At 35.6% G+C, this 24,276-nt stretch overlaps 1 protein-coding gene across 1 annotated transcript; it reads right to left on the bottom strand.

Moving 5' to 3' along the window:
• Positions 1–5,412: 5,412 nt before the first annotated feature.
• LOC116409705 lies at positions 5,413–20,575 on the bottom strand. The gene is made up of 7 exons (XM_031898732.1): positions 20,501–20,575; positions 14,364–14,651; positions 13,117–13,464; positions 10,422–10,544; positions 7,219–7,296; positions 6,277–6,317; positions 5,413–6,170 (listed from the first exon to the last, which is right to left on the bottom strand). Exons 1-7 carry the CDS (start codon positions 20,565–20,567, stop codon positions 6,129–6,131), a joined length of 987 nt encoding a protein of 328 aa, XP_031754592.1. The 5' UTR covers positions 20,568–20,575; the 3' UTR covers positions 5,413–6,128.
• Between the last annotated feature and the right edge of the window lie 3,701 nt (positions 20,576–24,276).

Raw genomic sequence — 24,276 nt, 5'->3', positions numbered from 1 at the left:
CACCAACTGAATGAGCTCATGTCGAAATGGGGGGGGTATAAGATATTTATAAAAAAAAAACTGCCCAATACTCATTAGAATTTCTTATGAAATACACAGCTTGGATAGCAGCTTTCCCTTAATAACCAACAAAACAAGAAATATAACACTGTAGAAAAAGAAGGGGTTCTTCTCTTCTTCACAAATCATAGTTTACTTTTTATTTGAAAAAAAAAAGTAACTGAAATGGGAGATCATGTCTTATTATTTTATTATTTAATGTTCCCTTAAAATAAGAGTCAGGTTAAAAATGTCAGTCTGGCATGAAAAGGCAAGTGAAAATATATACTAATATCCATGAGAGATAAGTGTAGCGTATTGATCCTAAACACACATACAGCTCTGAGCAAGATTAGAAAAAGACCTTTTCACTCCATTCTTCTGCTGTACAAGATTGTTAGACCGTTAGAACAAGCAAACACAAGTGCTTTTGTGGGAAACCAAATAGCCCAGTAAATCACTGGCAGTGCTAGAGAAGATTGAGGTTTTCATCCGATAAAAACATAAAACTTGCGATTCATAGTTAAAATAAGCCAGAGACTTTTTCATTGCAGGCTGTTTACATTGCGGCTGGCTGGCTGCCTGGCTGGTTTCATAAAAAAAAAAAAGTACTTTTGCTGAAAAACAATAGCGTTTTATTAAAACTATAAATAAATAAAAAAGCACCATAAAGTTTACATTTGCTATTATACAAAAGGCATTTTGAAATATGGCTTCCTCATTAAACATATCGTTTCCACCAACTAAAATGAAATATTACTCATTGTTCTGTTTGGTGACATGCTTGTGGGTTATGCTGGACTGTCTAACAGACAATTGAAACGACTTGTAGGTTTTAAGCGTCAGCCCTCTGCTTAACAAGGAACTTTGGAAGCATAATGTGTTAACGAGCCCCAGACAACACTGAAATCTCTAATATTCCTAACACTGTAATCTGTATAATTACATACCATTTTTATATGCTGAAATCCAGCTGCAAAATAGTTCTTCTTCTTCTGCATCATTTCAAATCCTGGCAGGGGAGGAGGGACTAAAAATTGTAAAAACTTATCCACAGCTTACAAACAGCAATTGTGGGGTTTGGAGGGTGCAGGTTGAATGCAGGCTGGGGACAGTCAACTACTGTTACATTTTATTCTTAAAGTAGATCAGTGGGGGAACAGGGGGCTGATTTATCTTGCAAAGTTGCTTGAAATTATGTTTTCTTTTTGAAAAGCTTAAGTTGTGTTTGTGTGGAGTTCCCTTTAATGGCATAGCTAAGTATCTAAATGCGTATTACAGTCATTTACCATGATGACACTGTACAGAATCTATTTAGTGGCTGCCTACAAGCATGGGCAATGTTCCCTAACCTGGTACCTAGGAGCAGTCATAAGGACATCATGGTTATTGTACTGGGCATAATTATCCAAATGTGAAAACAGAAGTGCCAAGAGTAAAATTCATCCATTCTCAATTGTTTTCTATGGGATATTTGGGGATATATTTATCAATAGCAAGCAATGTCAGTCTGCAGCTTCTAAGTCAAGCAAGGTTATTATTAAAATAATTAAAAGGGGCATAGATTTATAGGAGAAGAGGGTCATTCTTACCCTTTACACAGCACTGGTAAGGCCCCATCTAGAATACGTCATGTAGTTTTGGCCTCCAGTGCTCAAATGGGATACAGGTATAGGACCTATTATCCAGAATGCTCAGGACCAAGGGTATGCCAGATAAGGGGTAATTCTGTAATTTGGATCTCCATACCTTGTCTACTAAAAAATCAATAAAACATTCATTAAACCTAATAGGATTGTTTTGCATCCAATTAGAATTATTTATATCTTAGTTGGGATCAATTACAAGGTACTGTTTTATTATTACAGAGAAAAGGGAATCATTTAACCATTAAATAAACCCAATAGGGCTGTTCTGCCCCCAATAAGGGGTAATTATATCTTAGTTGGGATCAAGTACAGGTACTGTTTTATTATTACAGAGAAAAGGGAATCATTTAACCATTAAATAAACCCAATAGGGCTGTTCTGCCCCCAATAAGGGGTAATTATATCTTAGTTGGGATCAAGTACAGGTACTGTTTTATTATTACAGAGAAAAGGGAAATAAATTCAGATTTTTTTTATTAAAATGGAGTCTATTCGGAGCTTTCTGGATAATGGGTTTCCGGATAAGGGATCCTATACCTGTATTAGATATACTGTATTTAGATTACAGAGTTCAAAAAAGGGCAACTAAGCTGGTTTATGGTATGGAAAGTCTTATGGAAAGTTTATGGTATGGAAATTAAGACTGGCCAAGTTCAGGTTGTTTACACTGGAGAAGAGGCGCTTAAGGGGAATGTGACAACTATGTATAAATATATAAGGGTTTCATCTAAAAAACTTTCCAATTCTTTATTTACCAGTAGGTCCTTCCAACTGACACAAGGGCACCCATTCTTATTAGAAGAAATTGGGCTCCATCTACATATTTGGAAAGGGTGGAATTCCCTGAATCAGTCGTACTGGCAGGCATATTAAACAGAGCCAAGAAGGGATTGAATGGATTTCACTGTAGTGAGAACATACAGTGTAAATAAAATTATTTTGCTGATGCAAAACCCCATTCAGAAAACTTGGCTGTTATTAAAACTGAACACCAAGCACAAAAGAAAAAAGAAAGCATTCCTGACACCCCTAAGGAAGTTCATGGATCCTTTTTATTAATGACTTAAACAGAAAACCCAATGCCTTCATTGAAACAGCATCTTCTGCAACTACTTTAACCTTCGGTTTCTTGTTTATTCAAAACTATACTATCTCTTTGTACAGGAATTGTATTCTCCCCCAGCAGAGACTGCAATAGCTTACAAAGAAATAAAAACTCTTTTTATGAAGGAGTGATCTACAGTCTGACTTTCTTTATTCCTACATTGAATACATTCACTTGAGCCACAGAGTTTTATATTAGTGTTATAGTTTCATATATAGTAACATAGTTAGGTTGAGTTGAAAAAGGTCAGTCCATGAAGTTCACCCTTCCAAGCAAACCACTGTGCACATATATAGACTGTTCTATCTATACACTGACATATATAAACCATATATACCAACATCAATACTAACTGTAGATATTAGTATCACAATAGCCTTGGATATTCTGCTTGTTCAAGAACTCATCCAGGCATTAACAGAATCTGCCATTACCACATCACTAGGAAGGGCATTTCCCAACCTCACTACCCTCACTGTGGAAAAACCACCTATACTGCATCAAATAAAGTTCTATAGTAGCCACAGAATGACACTTCCGGAATTAGATAACTTGTTTCTACAAAAACCCTTAAATCCTTCTCAATTAAGGATCCCCCAACACACTACCATTTATTATGTCAGTTCAACATTATGATCTAAAATACCATCAATTATGGAGTTTGTAAGAGGAAAGAGAAACAGTAAGCTAATTAACTCCAGTGAAATCAATTACTGGAAGCTGCTTTTTTTTATTCAACTCCATCCAACAGTATCCCAAAATATTAGGGAAAAGAGTGAAATAGCAATAGCATGTTGATTCCATTGTGATATTGATTAACAATTATTTTTCCAGGATAGCCACCTATACTGAGTCTCACATCTAGCATATTAATAGTGCTACTTATTCCACAAGGTAGAGCTGGACGGTATGACCAAAAATTTATATCACGGTATTTTTCAAAATTATATCGGTGTCACGGTATTTGACGGTATTTTTTTTTTCCATGCATGATTAGGTGTTAACCCCATTTCCTAATAAATTAGAGAATAATTACTGCAGTATTGAAAATCAAAGTCAGGCAAGCGAAGGATTGGCAACAGAAAGTCGTAAGGTAAATCAGGCAGGCTTAGTTTCCCAGGCAAGGCCACAGACAACATAGCACAGGAGGAGGCGTTTGATAGCTTTAAATACCCCCCACGCATGCGCAGAACCGGCGCCGTGAGCGCGTCACGGATGTGCGCGCTTTGACATGTACGTGCGCTTTGACGCACGCGCACCTGAACGCGCGTGCGCAACGTCCCACTGATAATTGAGACCGGACCGCACGGGTGAGTACCCTGACACCCCGGTATTGCGGTATCTGAAAAATTAATATAGTTTAAAAAAAAAACACCGGTATTCGGTATTAAACGGTATATCGCCCAGCCCTACCACAAGGTACCTTTTATTTCTAAAGGGTGCACATTCAGGTACTGGAAACTGACTTGGGCATGCTTCAGTGACTCATTGGCCATATAGGGGCCCAAAACACTGACCACCCAAATCAATATCTGATTAAAAATTAGTCAGATATTTATCAGGCTGGAAAAGTGGATGAACCAAGACCTATTTAGACTGTGGAGACAATCCGCGGCTCACAAATCATTACCCCCCCCCCCCCACACACACACACAATTGTATGCAGTTGTTAGCCTTGTAAGTTAGATTATCAGAAACATCTCTACTTGGACCACCATGTCAGTGGTCAAACCATGCATATAACCAGGTTTTCCCTTGTATGATCATTTTAAAAATAGTCTGTACTTTTTAAGCCACTTTTTTTTTACTTTTTACTATTCATTAAGAAAAAATCATTACGTTACAAAATCTATAATCACTAATACAATTATTTTCTTTATTTCATTCTCATATTACATATAATAATAATGTTGCCTTGAAATAAAAATAACTAGTGCCAAATGTTAGGCATCCCCCCCTTCCCCATAATTATAATCACTGATACCCCAGGCCGGCAGGTTTCAGGGACTAGGAGCACTGTCCGAATGTTAGACACCCCCAATGATTTCACATTTCCTTCTGCTTTTAAAGAAAGAGGAGCTTATATTTATTATATTTTTAATTCATTTTTTTTTTTTGCTTTTGAAAATGCTTGCATGGGTATTGAGCATAAATGTGCAAATCAGTTTCAAGGCAAAAGATCCCATTAGGTATCTGGAAGTAGGTCTTCATGAACGTGCCAACATGCCCCTTCCTTTGAAAGCTCCTTCAAATCCACTTCCAAGCCTGAAAATGGTAGTATTTCACTGCTAATACACCTATTTATTGGTGGCCTTGTGCAACTGGTTAGACGTTGGAGTCCTAACCTGCATTAGTCCATAGAACAGTGATCCCCAACCATTGGCTCCTGGGCAACATGTTGCTCCCCAACCCCTTGGATGTTGCTCTCAGTGCCCCCAAACCAGGTAGTTATTTTTGAATTCCTGACTTGGGGGCAAGTTTTAGTTGAATAAAAAAATAAATAAAAAAATAAAAAATAAAAAGATTTACTACCCCCTGTAAGCTGAGTGTGCATAGAGGCTGCCTAATAGCCAATCTTAGCCCTTATTTGGCACCTCCATGAACTTTTATGATGCTTGTTTTGCTTTCCAAGTCTTTTTACATTTCACTGTGGCTCACAAGTAAGAAAGATTGGGGACCCCTGCCATAGAATAAGCAACAAGTCAAGTTGAACATCTCTGAAATCAAGCTAGTGTCAGTATTGTCCAATACTATATTCACTGTCAAACTTGAACTTGAAATTGGGGATGCCCCGAATCCAGGATTCAGTTCAGGATTTGTCCAAGATTCAGCCTTTTCCAGCAGGATTCAGATTCGGCCAAAGCCATGCCTCTGGTCGAACCAAAGCCAAATCCTTAAACTCACCTGATTTTTTGTATGTTTCACCATGAGTTAAGTGCACGGTTCTCTTTAACCCTTCCTTATTCAAATTCAGATTCGGTTCGGTATTCGGTGCATCCTTACTTGAAATATAGAACACTCAATAGATGGAGCTGTATGATTTGCACAGCTTGCACACCGCCACGCATTCTTCCATAAAAATGAATGCTGTGTGAGCCAGATGGCGGTTCCATTTGTATTTCCTTTTGCTCCTTAATCGCCCCTGGTTTTGATTTTTTTTCCACTAGTCTTATCTAAACACAGTCATCTGGGTTTTTTTTCCCCATATAAGTATCCATTAGTTGAAGAAACAAGGCAATGCTGTGCCCATGATCATTGAATTAGACTTGCATCATTTGCATAATCTCTTGATTTTGTGTTTTCCTTATCATGGAAATTCAACATCCAACCGGTTTTTATTTGATGAGAGCATAAATCTCTTCCCCATTTGCAGTACTCTAAAACAGGTAGGAGAAAAACAGTTCTTAATGCTGGTGGTTAATGCCTGAAAATACATTCAAATGCTTATCTGCAATCACCGTTGTGCATATGAAGAATACTTACACAGAGTGCACCTTGATTGGCTTCCATCCCTCTTGAAATTCCTGAAACGAAAACATTATCATTACCGCGGTGAATTTTATAACGTCAGAATTAGATTTCCCAGTCTTAGCACTCAAGTCTGTTAAACACTGCCTCAGATATAATGGCTTCCTTCTTGTCAGCTGTAAATGGAATTCTCTGTAGCTGGGACTGCTCCTCTAGGTTTTCTCATATAAGACTATGCCAGTATAGGTATGATCTATGCAATGCTGCATGAATGTTAAAGGGTATAGTGGGCCATTAAAGGAAATTTAATCCCCCCCTCCCCCAAAATCAAAGTGAACTTGCTTAGAGTGCTCGTCTGCAGATTACTTTTAGCATCTGATTTATGATTGCTTGAACCTTTGGGTTCCAGCAATCATAAATGAAACCCTGTATGAATGTCTTCATAGTAATTCAGAGTTAACTGTATATGCAGGTAGCATCTTCAATGCAACTATGCATGTTCCTCTCTGTTTTAACATCATATATGGTCTGAATGCACTCATTTTTTGGGGGGCGGGGGGGGGGATTTTTTATGAGAAAGAATTGCTGAGCCTGCAAATTTTGTAATATGTTTAAAACAGCTGAAAATTGAGGTAAATTGAAGAAGACTGTGTGGGTTGAATAATGTTATTGGAGAGGTTACATTCTCTTTAAAGGGGCAGTATACACCCTGGTTCGATTTATTCAAAAAATCTATGGATTTCATTATTTCTTAAGCTAAATGGGGAAATTGCAGCTACTACATGTTTGGTACTTGTGGGGTAGATAATTCAATTACCACAATACAACCTTTCTGGATAATTTTTGTTATAGTTCCCCTTTAATGATCACCCATTAATTCTACCAAGTCACTTATTTATTATAGACTTGCATGTAAGTTTGTTTAGCTCTTCCCTTACCCATATGTATTATTTTTACCTGTCGCTGGCTTTTTAAACACCACAGTAATATATTGTACCTCTTCAGCATTACTTGCTCTTGGTTCTTCAGTCAAATCTGCTTATACAACATGAAATAATTCTTTTAATATAAGCTTTTTACTAAGAAACATGATTAGAAAAACAATTTCAGTAATAAAGAGTTTATACAGACTTAACCCCATATGAAATGAAAGGCACTAAGGGGGTCTTTTTTTTTTCCCGAAAAAAGTTGCGATTTTTGTTTTTGAGTCAGTGGCAGATGTCCCTTCTTCCTTTTGTGTGACAATTTGAAAAAGTCACAGTTTCGCAACTTTTCTGCGACTTTTTCCCAGCTCAGACATTTGACGTCAGACATTCGTGGAAATTAGTTTATGTGAATGTTTAAAAAGAAAAAATTTTAGCGTTTTTATATAAGCCCCTAAGTTTGCCCAGGAGCAGTAACCCATGGCAACTAAGCAGATGTTTGATTTTAAACAGGTGACCAGAAAATTCTTCCTGCTGATTGGTTGCTGTAGGTTACTTTTCCTGGACAAACTTAGTGCCTTTTTATTAGATAAACCCATATGAGCGCTATTTATGACTGTTCAAGCCTTTGGGCTCTAGAAATCATTATTCAAATCTTGCGTGAATCTCCTAACTCACACTGGGATTCAGGCCCAATTATCTCGGATTCTGTAAAAAGCTCTTTATTTTTTACAAAAGTGACATAAGAAAGCCATATAAATCAGCAAACTCACAGGTTCCTTGCTCCCGGATCAGCTGATGTACATTAAATGAATGCTACTTTCAGGGTGACCCGGGTGCATCGCACCAAGTCCGTAGCTGGGGGAGAAGTCCAAGGAAACCGAAAAACATTGAGCATTCCTTTAGCCACTTGTTTAAGGTAAAATCTGATTTCATTTCAACAGTTAAAATATCCTGATGCATTTCATTGCGCTATTTTTCATTTGTCCCTTTGTCTAATAATGCCTAGGACGTATTCCTGTTCTATGATCATACAGTATTGTAGGTATGTGTGTTTTCTAAACTTATCAGCATTCATTTTAATTTTTAATAGAGTGTCCATTTATGCAGCTGTACCATTCACACTGGTACCTTACAATCTAAGTTCCATATCGCTTTTACACAGCACACCAGGGTCAGTTTTGCCAGGAGCCAATGAATCTGTATGTTTTCACATGTAGGAGAAAATCAGAGTACCCAATAGAAATTCCCACAGATGCAAACTCCTTACCTTTAGCACCCATGTCAAAATCATACTCATGACTCCAGCGTTATTAGGAAAGAGCGCTAAATACTACGACATGGGGCTGCCCTAGGCATAGTACAGGTATGGGACCCCTTATCTGGAAACCTATTATCCAGAAAGTTTTGAATTACAGAAAGGCCATCTCCCATAGACTCCATTGTAATCAAATAATTAAATTTAATTTTTAAAAATGATTTCATTTTTCTCTCTAATAATAAAACAGTACCTTGTACTTAATCCCAACAAAGATATAAGTATTCCTTATTGGAGCCCAAACTATCCTTTTGGGTTTAATTACTGTGGACTTAAAGTAGGAAATCCAAATTACAGAAAGACCCCCTTATCCGGAAAACCCCAGGTCCCGAGCATTCTGGATATTGGGTCCCATATCTATACAGTAAAATGATTTTCTTCTAAAACAACCTGTAGACAGGTTTAGCCAATGAGAAATATTCATGGCTTTTGCAGCATGCTATTGCAGTCACAGGCCTGACATAACTGTTCTCTATGCTTATACATTTTAGTTCTTAGTACAGGTATCAGATCCATTATCCAGAAACCCGTTATTACGGAAAGCCTGTCTCCCATACACTCCTTGTTAATCAAATAATTCAGATTTTTTTTAATTGATTTCCTTTTTCTCTGTAATAATAAAACAGTACCTTGTATTTGATCCCAACTAAGATATAATTACCCCTTATTGGGGGCAGAACAGCCCTATTGGGTTTATTTAATGGTTAAATGATTCCCTTTTCTCTGTAATAATAAAACAGTACCTGTACTTGATCCCAACTAAGATATAATTACCCCTTATTGGGGGCAGAACAGCCCTATTGGGTTTATTTAATGGTTAAATGATTCCCTTTTCTCTGTAATAATAAAACAGTACCTGTACTTGATCCCAACTAAGATATAATTACCCATTATTGGGGCAGAACAGCCCTATTGGGTTTATTTAATGGTTAAATGATTCCCTTTTGTCTGTAATAATAAAACAGTACCTGTACTTGATCCCAACTAAGATATAATTACCCCTTATTGGGGGCAGAACAGCCCTATTGGGTTTATTTAATGGTTAAATGATTCCCTTTTCTCTGTAATAATAAAACAGTACCTTGTATTTGATCCAAACTAAGATATAATTAATCCTTATTGGATGTAAAACAATCCTATTTGGTTTATTAATGTTTTACTGATTTTATAGCAGACTTAACGTATGGAGATCCAAAATAAGGAAAGACCGCTTATCCGGAATACCCTTGGTCCGGAGCATTCTGGATAACGGGTCCCATACCTGTACATTATTCCTTATATGTCTTTGCATGACAGATATTACACTGGTTGAATGGTAATTCAATGTTTGAATTAATTCGAATTAAGGGTTCCAAAACTCAAATTTCTGATATTTATTAAGCACAAAAAATTTGACTTCTACAAAATGTAAGCAATTTTTTTAAATGAGATTTTTTTTGTTTTTTCTTTCAACTCAAATAAACTCATAGGGGACCATTTATGATGGGCCAGAGCTTTCCTGTTCAAGAAATCATAACAGAAACTCCACGTGAGTTTAATAATCATGCAGGATTTTGTGCTGAAAAAAGCTGAAAAAATCTTTGCAAGTTCACAAGCTTTTTTATAAAGCCAGAATTTTGCTTAGTTATGAATAATTTATTAGTTTATACATAATTTATGAATCCAAAAAAACTTGATTGAATAAACCCATGAGAAAAACTATAATCATTGAATTTGTATTCTACTCCTCATTTTCAATGGGTCTACAAACTCTTCAAAAAACTGCTTACATTTTGCCTTTTCCCATTGACTTCTACATGAACTTAAATTCTGAATTTGAGTGGTCATCAATCAGCCCCTTAGTTTCAATGAAATATTTTTTCTTACCTATACGACCTAAATAAATGACTACAAGTGAAAATGATGCAGAGAGCACTTACCTGGCTTTGGTAATGTTTTCATTACACACATTAACAAGAGTAGCACAAGAATGAGGGGAATTAGAATGCAAACTGTTATGATAGTTGAATTATCCAGATCCAATGTGTCCCTAGTGCTTAATTCTGAAAGACAAGCAAATTAATTGTAATGTAAATACTCTGTCAATAATAAATGCATAATTGAAATGCAATCAGCAATAGAAGCAGGCTTCTTAAAGAAGAAAGTTCACCTCCGGATTACAAATCTGGATCTATCAAAGAATGTCAGATTATGTAGATTTGTAATTAATTTGATCTTAACTGGTTTTTATGTTTCACATTTATCTCTGATCCAGGACTCAATGTACAGCAACCTCTCTTGTTGCTACTGTCGGTACCTACATTGGCAACCAATCTGTACTTTCCCTACCCTGAACTCTAAAGCTGGCCATACACACACCGATAATATCATACAAAACCTCATTTCATACGATATTCGGTGCATGTATGGCTGCTCGAAGAGGTGACCGATATCACAAAAGGCTGCAGATATTGGTCGTCTCGTCGATTGGCCAGGTTAAAAGATTTTGATCGGGCGCCTTCAGTGCAAAATCTATGTTCAGGGCTCAATCGCCAGGTGGAGGTAGAATTTCTATTGTTTCTACCTCCATATCTGAACATCAGTGGAGGGTGGAAACGATCTTACAGGAACAGTAACGCCAAAAAATAAAAGTGTATAAAGTAATTACAATATAATGTGCTGCTGCCCTGCACTGGTAAAAGTTGTATGTTTACTTCAGAAAGTCTACTATAATTTATATAAATAAGCTGCTGTGTAGCCATGGGGGCAGCCATTCAAAGGAGAAAAGGCACAGGCACATAGCAGATAACAGATAAACACTATTGTATTCTACAGAGCTTATCTGTTATCTGCTATGTAACCTGTGCCTTTTCTCCTTTTTTCCAGCTTGAATGGCTGCCCCCATGGCTACACAGCAGCTTATTATATAAATTATAGTAGTGTTACTGTAGCAAACACACCAGTTTTACCAGTGCAAGGCAACAGTGCATTATATTTTTATTACTTTAAAGCTCTTTCATTTTTTGGTGTTACTGTTCCTTTAATAGCTATGTGTATGGCCACCTTAAGGGGGCAGTAGTGGCCATGCTGGTCAATGTATTGATGCCTAAGATGCCATTACTTCAACAAACATTTCCTTATCAACTCAACATTTCCCACTTATTGTGTTATATTCCTTTTAGACTTAGAGGACATTTTAGGAAAATATGAGTCTACAGGAAAAAAAACAGGCAGCATGAAAAAAAAATGCAGATAAAATGCTTGCAACTTTTCACAATTTTTTTTCTCACATGCTAGCTTATTTAAGAAAATATTTAAGAAAATAGTCACCTTCACAAGGCAAAAAAAGTTGTTTTTCAATAAAGCTGAAAAACTTGAACATTTTAGTAAACTGGGAAAATAAAGTTGTAGGAAATTCTTCCCATTAATCCCATTGACTTCTATATAATTTTGCTACGTGTCTATTTGGTGTTTTTTTCCTTTATTAAATCCTGGCTCTTTGAGGGTTTCGAAAATATTTGCACTTTTTTTGCGCCTGTGTTTTTGCCAAGTTTTTTCTCAAATCAAGAAAAAAAGACAACTTGATTAAGAATAAATAATCCCCTTGGACATGGGTTAGTTAGCTTGACAGCGAACATAAAGAATGGATTTTGGCGCAGAAACGTTACAGTTCGCTCTGTGCTTACAGGCAGCGGTGTAGCAAAGGAGGAGCCAGGCTTGTGCTGCAACCTACACGCTCCCCCCTTCCTGCACATTTTATCACTAAAAAATAAATGTGCCCCCTAATCTCTGTATTTTTATACAGGTATGAGACCTGTTATCCAGAATGATCAGGACCCAGGGTTTTGTGGATAAGAGGTTAAGAAGTTGGATCTTAATCTTAAAATGGCCTACCTGTAATTCAGATTTTTCTGGATAACTGGTTTCCTGATAAAGGATCCCATACCTATACTTATTTATTATGCTCGTCCTCCCTGTGTGTACATTTCTATATACATTATCTATATAGTGCTATATAGATAAAGTTATAGATATACAGTATACACATAATAAGTTATTAGGGCATGATCTAGCTATTGAGGGCACGTGGTTTTGTGCCATTAGAGCTGTTTCTATATGTAAAGCTGTAAATGGAATTCTCCATAGCTGCAACACTATGAAACTATGATCAAGTCTGTTTAACAAAAGCAGCGCACACAGGTCGGGGCTCTACAACTGACAGAACATTATTTACCATCGACAGTAGCTTTAGTTTCACTTTGACCTAAATAGAAAAACTTCACAGTGAAATATATTTGTAACCTGAAAGCCATTGTTTATTTCAATTACTTTGAGGGACCTGGAGTTTGTTTTGCCACCAACATGAATTCATACAGTACAGTTACTATCAAATACAAGGTACTGTGTTAGTATTACAGAAAAAAAGAAAGTCATTTATAAAAATTTTAATTAAATTATTAAAATGCAGTCTATGGGAGATGACCCCCCGCTAAGTCGGAGCTTTCTATATAACGGATCCCTTGTCTATATTTAAATACATCCACAAGTCCCTTCTCTTCCTCCTGTAAATATATATATATATATATATATATATATTTATTTATTTATAAAAAAAATATATATGCATTATCATACCTGTGTTGATCATTGTATCTAGTTGAAAAGTAGAAGTAGTGAAGGTGCCGGTTGTTACCTCTGGAACTGGAAGCTTGGGGTATTCTAATGGCACTGGTAATTTAGCAACAAGTTGGCTTTTGTGGAATACCAAGCATGCCCAGTTTGTAGGTTGTTCATTTACACAATCAACAATCATGATATTTTCCAATGTATTATAATTCAGTATTTGCCTTTTAACCTGTATAGTTATGGTCCTATTTATTTTTGCCCAAACCAGTGCCATGTTGCTGTCCGGTACATGGGAGACTGTGCAGATGAGAGACAGGTTGCTACCATAGGAAACCACTGTAGATGGATCTGCTTTTACTGAAAAGTCAAAAACAGAACATTATAAATTATGACAAACAGCGATTTGCAAAGGCAGTTTCCAGTGTGTATTTAAAACATGATCAATTAATTCTGTTGTTTTAACAGATGAAACATTGCTGCTGCTTTGCCAGGAAAGTCCCCAGCCACCCTGCCTCTATTACTTATAGTTATAATGAACTACAATGATTCCCCAATTAGCAATAATGAACTTACGGAAGTGTTCAAGAAATGACTTGGTTATCTCCATCCTTAGCAGCTTTTTGAAGGGGTAATGCTTACCAAAAAATATTTTTTGTATAATGAAAGGAAATGTAATTCAAATAACTTTCCAATGTACATTAATAAAGTATTTCCAATAATTCTAAGGTTACTTGTAAAGGTAATTGCTACTGAAAGCAGTATCTGTCTGGGCGGTTTATATTCCCTTTGCCGCTGCTTCTAAATCCTGAAATAACGTGACACAAGCCAGATGAATAACAGATCTGGAGAAGGACTGACTGTAAAACTTTGCCATGTAAAAGCTTGCAATGTCATGTAGAAGTCAATGGGAGCTTTCCTAGGCAGAATTTGTAATATTTTATTAATTTCAGTTTTTCCATTTTTTTTTTTACTTTTCAGTCCATTAAAAATGATGAGAAAAAGCATATTTCTAGTTATTCAAGTTCCTTTTTCAAGTTTTATTTGGATTTTTTTTAAAAATAAGGTGACACTGACTTCTTTTTAATTTTGAGTTATTAGAAATAGAAAAAAAGGGAAATTACACAAATACGAATGTTGATGAATAGGCCTCCCTGAGAAAAAAAAAATAACCCCCAAAGACTCATATACAGGAATGAAAAGACTTAGAAAAGCTGTGTATAGGAGGAAGAATGTGTATAGAAGGAAAATGTTTGTACCTTGAACTGTTACAAGATTTATAATCATTCCAAAATCACTGGTATATGTGCCAGCATCTGAAAAATCCAACGGTGCGAGTTGCAGGGCATCTTTTAAGACACTTACACGATTCTGAAATTTCGGGCTGGTATGCAATATTGATTTAGTAATGGCAATCTTTCCTTTCATTTGTGAGTTAGGCGAGGTCCATTTCCATGTTACATCACTTTGGGCAGTGTCCGTTTGGTAAAACAGCTTCAAGTCCTCTCCAATGGGTCGAAACATAAATTTCCCTGCAGTAGTCGCCACTGGAGTGGGCAGCAAAGCAGAAATATTAATAGCATTCCTGAGCAGCAGTTTCAGAATGTCAGGATAAGCTTTCAGAAATGTGAAAAAGTGGGAAAAATGTAACAGAAAAAAAAGCTTTTTTTCATAAACCAGCATAATATGTACAATTGTTATACAGGTATGGGATCCCTTATCTGGAAACCCGCTATCCAGAAAATTCTGAATTACATAAAGGCCGTCTCCATTTTAAACAAATAAAATAATTTCCTTTTTCTCTGTAATAATAAAACAGTACCTTGTACTTGATCCCAACTAAGATATAATTACCCCTTATTGGGGGCAGAACAGCCCTATTGGGTTTATTTAATAATTAAATGATTCCCTTTTCTCTGTAATAATAAAACAGTACCTGTACTTGATCCCAACTAAGATATAATTACCCCTTATTGGGGGCAGAACAGCCCTATTGGGTTTATTTAATGGTTAAATGATTCCCTTTTCTCTGTAATAATAAAACAGTACCTGTACTTGATCCTAACTAAGATATAATTACCCCTTATTGGGGCAGAACAGCCCTATTGGGTTTATTTAATGTTTAAATGATTCCCTTTTCTCTGTAATAATAAAACAGTATCTTGTACTTGATCCCAACTAAGATATAATTAATCCTTATTGGAGGCAAAACAAGCCTATTGGGTTTATTCAATATTTAAATGATTTTTAGCAGACTTGCTAGACTTGGAGATCCAAATTACAGAAAAATCCCTTATCTGGAAAACCCCAGGCCCCGCGCATTCTGGATAACAGGTCCCATACCTATATAGCATTTGCTACATTTTTTATGTTAGCATGGCATAGAATAAAAATTCACCCTGAAGAACTGAAAGACAGAAGGGATACACTCGTTGCTCAGTTATTGAATATATCTTGAACTGTTACTAAGGATATTAAGGTAAAAAAAATTGTAATCCGTCCACCAACTGAACTAGTTCAGCAATATACTCCATGAGTAGAACCTTAGGTAATACCAAATAACCTTTTCCAAATGTAATGTATACAAAATGCAATGCAGGGCTTAATAAGTAGTGGCTCTATAAGAGAACAAATATAACTTTACTGATATATCACAGTGACTTCTCTCCTTAAGCCTCATGGCTTTGTTATCCGTGATCTATAATGTTACTTTCTAATGGAACATAGTGCTCATCTCTGGCAATTAAAAAATACAAATTACGAATCAGATACAATTTTTCAATACTAAATTCGCTTACAGTCAGTTAACGCCAGATGTATTTCAGGCACATCCATATTTTGGGAAATACATGGATATGTTCCAGTGTTACAACTTGCAAACTAGGTTATAATTATGTAAGATAAATCCTCATAACAGGATTCCTTTACATATTCCATCTGTGGATATTGTGCTTTAAAGTGTGAAGGGCGTTTTATTGTGATATCTGAAGTAAAATGCAAAAAGTTTTACTTTTACTTTCTAAAAAAAAAGAATCAAATAAAAAATCATTTATTTGTATGACTATACATACATACATACATACATACAGGTAATTATGAAAAAGATACTAAAGGTATGGGACCTGTTATCCAGAATGCTCGGGACCAGGATTTTTTTTATAGATTAGGGGACTTTCTGTAATTTGGATCTCCATACCTTAAGTCTACTATAAAATCATTTAAACATTAAATAAACCCAGGAGGATTGTTTTGCCTCCAATAAGGATTAACTATACAGGTATGGGATCTGTTATCCGGAAACCCATTATCCAGAAAGCTCCAAATTACAGAACACCCTATTTCCCTGTAGTAATAATACTGTAGCTTGTACTTGCCTCCAGCTAAAATATACGTAATCCTTATTGTATGCAAAACAATCCTATTGGGTTTAATTAATATTTTATTGATTTTTTAGTAGACTTAAGGTATGGAGATCCAAATTACAGAAAGACCCCTTATCTGGAATATCCTTGGTACCGAGCATTCTGGATAATGGGTCCTATCTTAATTGGAAACAAGTACAAGGTACTGTTTTATTATTACAGAGAAAAGGGAATCATTTAACTATTAAATAAACCCAAAAGGGCTGTTCTGCCCCCAATAAGGGGTAATTATATCTTAGTTGGGATCAAGTACAGGTACTGTTTTATTATTACAGAGAAAAGGGAATCATTTAACCATTAAATAAACCCAATAGGGCTGTTCTGCCCCCAATAAGGGGTAATTATATCTTAGTTGGGATCAAGTACAGGTACTGTTTTATTATTACAGAGAAAAGGGAATCATTTAACCATTAAATAAACCCAATAGGGCTGTTCTGCCCCCAATAAGGGGTAATTATATCTTAGATAGGATCAAGTACAGGTACTGTTTTATTATTACAGAGAAAAGGGAATCATTTAACCATTAAATAAACCCAATAGGGCTGTTCTGCCCCCAATAAGGGGTAATTATATCTTAGTTGGGATCAATTACAGGTACTGTTTTATTATTACAGAGAAAAGGGAATCATTTAACCATTAAATAAAACCAATAGGGCTGTTCTGCCCCCAATAAGGGGTAATTATATCTTAGTTGGGATCAAGTACAAGGTACTGTTTTATTATTACAGAGAAAAGGGAATCATTTAACCATTAAATAAACCCAATAGGGCTGTTCTGCCCCCAATAAGAGGTAATTATATCTTAGTTGGGATCAAGTACAAGGTACTGTTTTATTATTACAGAGAAAAAAGGAATTATATTTAAAACTTAGAATTATTTTATTACAATTGAGTCTCTTCAAGCTTTTTGAATAACAGGATTTTGGATAACGGACCACATACCTATATAGCACTGATGGTATCAATAAGGCTAAAATATGCTCATAAAGAACTGTAAAGCCAAGTTACCTGAGATATCTCCCTATATATTCCTTGCATTTATTCGTAAAATGGGTGATCAAATTTTTTTTTTTACTACACACACACATACACATACATATGTATTAGGCTGTTTTAAGAAAGTGTGAAATTAGAGCTGGCTACAGAATATTCAATTGACTCTCTATTCATTCCTATGGGATTTAGAAGCATATTTAACCAATGGTGAACTCTAACTTTCATCCACTGATAAATACAATTCTAAAAATCTCATAGGAATAAATAAAAAAGTGAGAGAATTTTTGTGTGGTGAGCTCTAAATTCACATTTTGATGAATCTGTCCCTCGGTGTCTCCCTAAACTGCTAAATTTTAGATCACTACCAGGAAAAATGTCTAGCTTTTTTGTTTTTATGTCTAGCTTATCTATTAACTGTTAAATAACTGCAGTAAATACAAGAATATATTTTCCAACCAATTTTTAGTCCAAGTAAAATATGAAAATATAAAAGGGCACAAAGTGTGAAATTAGAGCTCACTAAATCTCACCCACATTCTATTAATTTGAAGCATATTTATCATTCTGTGAAAGTTCGAGTTTCTACAGTTCTATAAATGCACTTCTAAGAATCCTATAGGAATGAATAGATAGTAGGTGAGATTTTATTTAGTGGGCTCCAATTTCACACTTTGAAAAATCTGCCCCTAAGTCCAGAATTTACTGGAAACTGCGCTTCAGGGGTAACATTCACTGTAAGATTTTTTTATGCTTTATGATATATTTGGAAAATGATACAGCTCTGTTTAAGGTAACTGAAAAGTACAGTATATGTGAACAAATACAATTTAAGTCATCACAAATTACATAAATATATACTGTACTGATACAAAGTATCATACATACATATATAAATATATATATATATATACAGGTATAGGACCTGTTATCCAGAATGCTCGAGACCAAGGGTATTCCGTATAAGGGGTCTCTCCGTAATTTGGATCTTCATTCATACCTTAAGTCTACTAAGAAATCAATAAAACTTTAATTAAACCCAATATGATTATTTAACATCCAGTAAGGATTAATTATATCTTAGTTTGGATCAAATACAAAGCAGTGTTTTATTTTTACAGAGAAAAAGGAAATCAATTTTAAAAATCTGAATTATTTGATTAAAATGGGGTTATGGGAGGCTTTCTGTAATTTGGAGCTTTCTGGATAAGGGATCTCATACCTGTATGTATATATATAATATATAAAAGACACTCCCTGACGAAAGTCCGTGTATAGGACTGAAACGTTGGAAAGAATAAACATCACCGTTTGTATTTAAAAGCTGTTTATTTTTTTTGCCTGCATATGGAAATCCTGTGAGTGCCGACATTCTTCTCTATATACCTAAAACCTCTAGCTCGAGCACCCAGGTATTGGAACTTTGAAGGTGTGCTCCCCAATCCTACACTTTATATATATAATATATATATATATATATATATATATTTATATATCTGCATTATTATTAAATAGGTATATTGATAGTTATATTAACATACACCCATATTAACATACTCTTGTAAATATTTATATGCATTTAATATAATTTGTTTAAACTGCTTATGTTTTATTTTTTATGTTGGTTTTCACATAGTTTAGGCTTTAATAAAGGTTGCAATAAATAAACTGAAAAAAGGTTCCAAAATTCACTAATCGCACAAGAGAGACAAAATCTATGAGATTTTACTCTTTTTGATTTAATATTTATAATAAGGTATCATACATTAACGTAAACCTTGATTTATCATTTCCATATCATATATGCTAACTAAACAATTTCACCATCTAAAAGTGAATCTTTAAATATCAGATTTTTTTGTAATGTAAAATAACATCTTTTACTGAATTGGTTGCCAACACATAAAAAGTACAGGTATGGGATCCCTTATCCGGAAACCTGTTATCCAGAAAGTTCAGAATTACGGAAAGGCCATAGACTCCATTATAAGAAAATAATTCTAAGTTTTAAAAATGATTTCCTTTTTCTTTGTAATAATAAAACAAAACCTTGTACTTGATCCCAACTAAGATATAATTACCCCTTATTGGGGCAGAACAGCCCTATTGGGTTTATTTAATGGTTAAATGATTCCTTTTTCTTTGTAATAATAAAACAAAACCTTGTACTTGATCCCAACTAAGATATAATTACCCCTTATTGGGGCAGAACAGCCCTATTGGGTTTATTTAATGGTTAAATGATTCCCTTTTCTCTGTAATAATAAAACAGTACCTTGTCCTTGATCCCAACTAAGATATAATTACCCCTTACTGGAGGCAAAACAAGCCTATTGGGTTTATTCAATATTGAAATGATTTTTAGCAGACTTAAGTTTATAGAGATCCAAATTACGGAAAGATCCCTTATCCGGAAAACCCCAGGTCTAGAGCATTCTGGATAACAGGTCCCATACCTGTACCTGTAAATGAGTTTAATTCTAGAATTACAAACATAAGCATTATTTCATAAATGACTTAATATGAATAAACGTATTACTATTGCAGTAATTATCCAGGAAATCCATTATTATGAAAGCTCTGAAGTTACAGCGTCGCCGTTTGGCTCACAATCCTTTTTTCCTTTTTCTGTAATAATTAGACTATACCCCATATCTGATAAAAACTAAGTTAGTTCCATAATGACAGCAAAACCATTCTGCTGTTTTTTTAATATATAAATAGTGTGCTGTAGCTTTTAGACATGGTTCTCCAAATGACAGAAACAGCATAAAATCCGACATCCCATTCCAGATTATAAATTAGACTGTATTAATTTAGAAGAAGTCAATATTATTTCTGTACTATACAACAAATCATTTTTCCTTACTCATTCTTCTTACTCAAAATCATTTTTTCTTACTTTCTTTCCTCATCACGTTGTGTGAAGGTCAATCGCTGCTGAAGAAGAAATAGCACAAAACTGTAACAAATTCTACTTACCATAGCTAGATGTATGGACTACATAGAACAACGTATAATGTATAAATATAAGATTGGCTGGCCTCATATTCAGGTTTTGCTGCAAAAAGAGAAAAGAAATCTGTGATGGTAGCCTAATATGAATGGCTCATAACCTTTGTGCAAAGTAGACCAAGCCACTTCCTGTTTGTACAGCATTTGGTAAACAAGGAGGGGAATTTTTTTATACTGTTTAGATTGCCTAGATTGCACTGTAGGTAGACAGTTTGTAGCTTAGTTACACCACCTACATTCCTACAACAGCGTGCATTAGCCATGAGAGTTGTATTACTGGGCTAACAGTATACAGTGGAATATACCTACGGAGAGGTATGTAGCCAAAGCAGAATATTTAGAAGGAAACATTAAGTGCATATGGCCAAAAAGATTTTACTGGACAAAAACCTACCTGTGATATGTAATTGGAAAACTATTTACAAAAGATAAAAAATACTTTCACTGCCTGACAAATTTCTGCAATGTAATCGTTTTCATCCTAGGTGTATTTTAAATTGACAGTCCACCTCTAATTTGTTGTACCTGACTTAGGTCTGCGGGGTTCTTTTTGTTGTGATGACTGACATGTTCTACATTAAGATTAGGTTTCCATGGTAGCACGTAACATTGTAGTTTGCATACAAGCATTTTTTTTATATTTAGAAACAAGCATTCATTTTCTGACTTTTTTACTAATTAACAAATAACTATGGTTTTCACGTAGGGTTTTGCAGGGGCCCTTAGATTTTGTACCATGTCCAGGCTGGTGGTCTTTATCACCGTCGGTGCATTTTCAACAAATGGGCTGTAGCTGTATGGACCCATTTGGATAGAGAACCAATCAGTTTACTAATTATCACTACGTGGTATGTTCACAGCTATAAGCAGGCTGTGAAGGCCATAAATATTGGCACTACCACGAATGGTGACATGAAGGTGATATATCAGCTTGGAAAAACCCATGAAATTCACCATTGTGGTAAACTATTATTAGCTGAGGCAGAATTTGCTAGGAAAAACCAAAAGTAATTTTATTTTTGTTTTACATTTGGAATGTTTACAGCCAAAAATATTAAAGGAGAAAGAAAGGTAAAAAACTAAGTAAGCTTTATCAGAAAGGTAAATACAGCCATAAGCACTCACAGAAACGCTGCACTGACATCTTTGTCAAAAGATTTCTTGTGTCTGTAATTCATGTTCCAGAGACAGGCAGCTCTCTGCTCTCTCCTGCTCCCCCCTCCCTCAAGAATGCTAAGAACTCACTCCCCCCCATTAGGAATGTGGATCTGAGCCAATCAGCAGAAAGCTGACGCATAGGGGAACATTTACAAAGGCACGAACGCTCCGAGCGTATTTTCGCTGAATTTTTCGGGCGTCCGCACGATTTTGTTGTACGCCGCACGACTTTTTCGTACGTTTGCATGAAAAAATCAGAAAGGTTTTGCCGCTGTTTACAACTGTACGGTACGAAAATTTTGTGACTTTCGGATCGCCAATACGATATTATCGTGACTAATATGATTTTTTCGTAAGCATTTTCGTAATATTTGCGATCTTCAGAAATTTTCGTTTCCAATCCGAATTTTTCCCATTCAGGATTTGAATTCGTGGATTAGTAAATTTGCCCCATAGTCTTACTAATTGAGCATGTACACTGGTCTTGGTCTCGGTGCAGGAGTGAGGCATTATGGGAACTTTTTATAGAACTCACTCATGAGTCATCTAAGACAATGACCCTATTAACCAGAAAGCACATCAATTGTAAGGCTAAATTATATAATTTTTTTTTTACCATTTTTTGTCCTTGTCTTTCTGTTTTGTCCTGCATTCATCATCCTTTAGACATGTTAGAAAATGACTGGATATCAAGGTCAGTGAACCTAACAAGTTGACTGAAGTCCAAGGGGCTGATTCATCGAATCGAATTGAAGTACGAATTTGAATCCCGAAATGGGGGAAATTCGGATTAGATACGATAATTTATAATCATCGCAAATATCACGAAAATGCTTACGAAAAAATCGTATTAGTCATGCTAATATCGAATTGGCGATCCGACAGTCACAAAATTTTCATATTCGAACGATCGTAAACGGTGGGAAGACCTTTCTGACTTTGATCCCTCTGTGCATGATTTTGGAAGCCTCCCATAGGACTCAATGGCACTCTGCAGCTCCAACCTGGCCCAAGGAAAGTCTCCCATAGGGCTCAATGGCACTCTGCAGCTCCAACCTGGCCCAAGGAAAGCCTCCCATAGGGCTCAATGGCACTCTGCAGCTCCAACCTGGCCCAAGGAAAGTCTCCCATAGGGCTCAATAGCACTCTGCAGCTCCAACCCGGCCCAAGGAAAGTCTCCCATAGGACTCAATGGCACTCTGCTGCTCCAACCTGGCCCAAGGAAAGTCACGATACCGAAGCTTGAATGAATCCAAAACTTTCGTACTCGGCTCGACAAATACGATTTTGTCACGCTTTTTGTCGTAAAGTATGAAATAGTCGCAAAAAAGATGCACAGTACGAAAAATGCGTTTTGTTTTTTTTTATTCAGAAGCTATCATACTTTGATAAATGAGCCCCTAAACGTCAAACTAGAAAGCAAGAGAGAAATATACGGTAATCAAAAACACTGTAGGAGTACAAAAAACAGATAAAAGTTGCAAATTGCAACTTTTAATAATCTGAATTCTATTCATGTTTACCCAAAATACTAAAATCTATGTCAAAGAACTAAACTGATTTATCTGGCATGGTCTTGTACTAGTGAATCTACCTAACACTGGAGTGTAGATTAATAATACAGTATCTCATTATTATTATTATTATTATTACTATTACTGTACTGGAATCTTTCATCATCATGAGTGCAACCCTGGGATCCATAATCATTATGACACTACAATCCATATTCGCTTACCAGAGACTTTTTCCTTAGTTCTAAAGTTTTAAAGCACAAATTCAAGACATCAACATTTCCACAGAGACTCTAGCTACAAAGAGAATTAAATGTTCTTGTCCTACAGTACTTCTCAGAAAGAACATCTGGTTCTTGTCAGTTATACAGGATGCCGTTCTTCTCACTTTTTGCTCAAGAGGTAACACAGGATACCAAAAAGAAATCACAATTTTGTAAATTAGCTTTAAAGAGGTATTATATCTGCCTATGTATACTCAATTGAGCATTAAATATATATAACCCCTGTTTTCAGATCATCTAAATTTTAAACCTCGATACAAAAAGTACTCCACAGTCATTTTAAAAAAACATGGAATTTTCACTTTGTAAGTTGGGGGTCCCCAACTTCTTACACCTGTGAGCCACATTTAAATGAAAAAAGAGTTGGGGAGCAACACAAGCATGAAAAATGTTCCTGAGGTGCCAATAAGAGCTATAATTGGCTACTTAATAGCCCCTATGTGGACTGGCACACCTCCTCTGATGAAGCACCCAGTGGTGCAAAACGCGTTAGGAGAGTGGGTACTGTGAGGCACTGGGATACACCTATCCATTGTATTGGTATAGTATGTGTTATTTTTTGAATTTGTTTATTTAATTTTGAGCCAATAAATGTTGTTTTTATTTCACTGAAACACTTGTGGTTTAATTGTATATTGATTCAGGACCTATCAGTGAAATAAGACTAGAATCTTTTTCTTGGCCTACTTTTTTATTATTAATTGCTTGTATGTGGACTGGCAGCCTACAGAAGGATCTGTTTGGCATTATACTTGGTTTTTAATGCAACAAAAACTTGCCTCCTTAC

Source organism: Xenopus tropicalis, chromosome 3 (assembly GCF_000004195.4).
Source record: "Xenopus tropicalis strain Nigerian chromosome 3, UCB_Xtro_10.0, whole genome shotgun sequence".
In the NCBI taxonomy this organism is placed as follows: Eukaryota; Metazoa; Chordata; class Amphibia; order Anura; family Pipidae; genus Xenopus; species Xenopus tropicalis.
The sequence above is the reverse complement of the archived record's forward strand: the minus strand, read 5'-3'. Positions and strand labels throughout refer to the sequence as shown.

Coding starts and splice junctions, on each gene's coding strand:
- LOC116409705 (XM_031898732.1), bottom strand. CDS start 20,567: ATGAGGCCAGCCAATCTTATATTTATACATTATACGTTGTTCTATGTA. Junction 10,545..13,116: donor AGATACAATGATCAACACAG/GTATGATAATGC, acceptor CTTGTCTTTCAG/AATTAAGCACTAGGGACACA. Junction 6,171..6,276: donor CCAATCAAGGTGCACTCTGT/GTAAGTATTCTT, acceptor TACCTGTTTTAG/AGTACTGCAAATGGGGAAGA.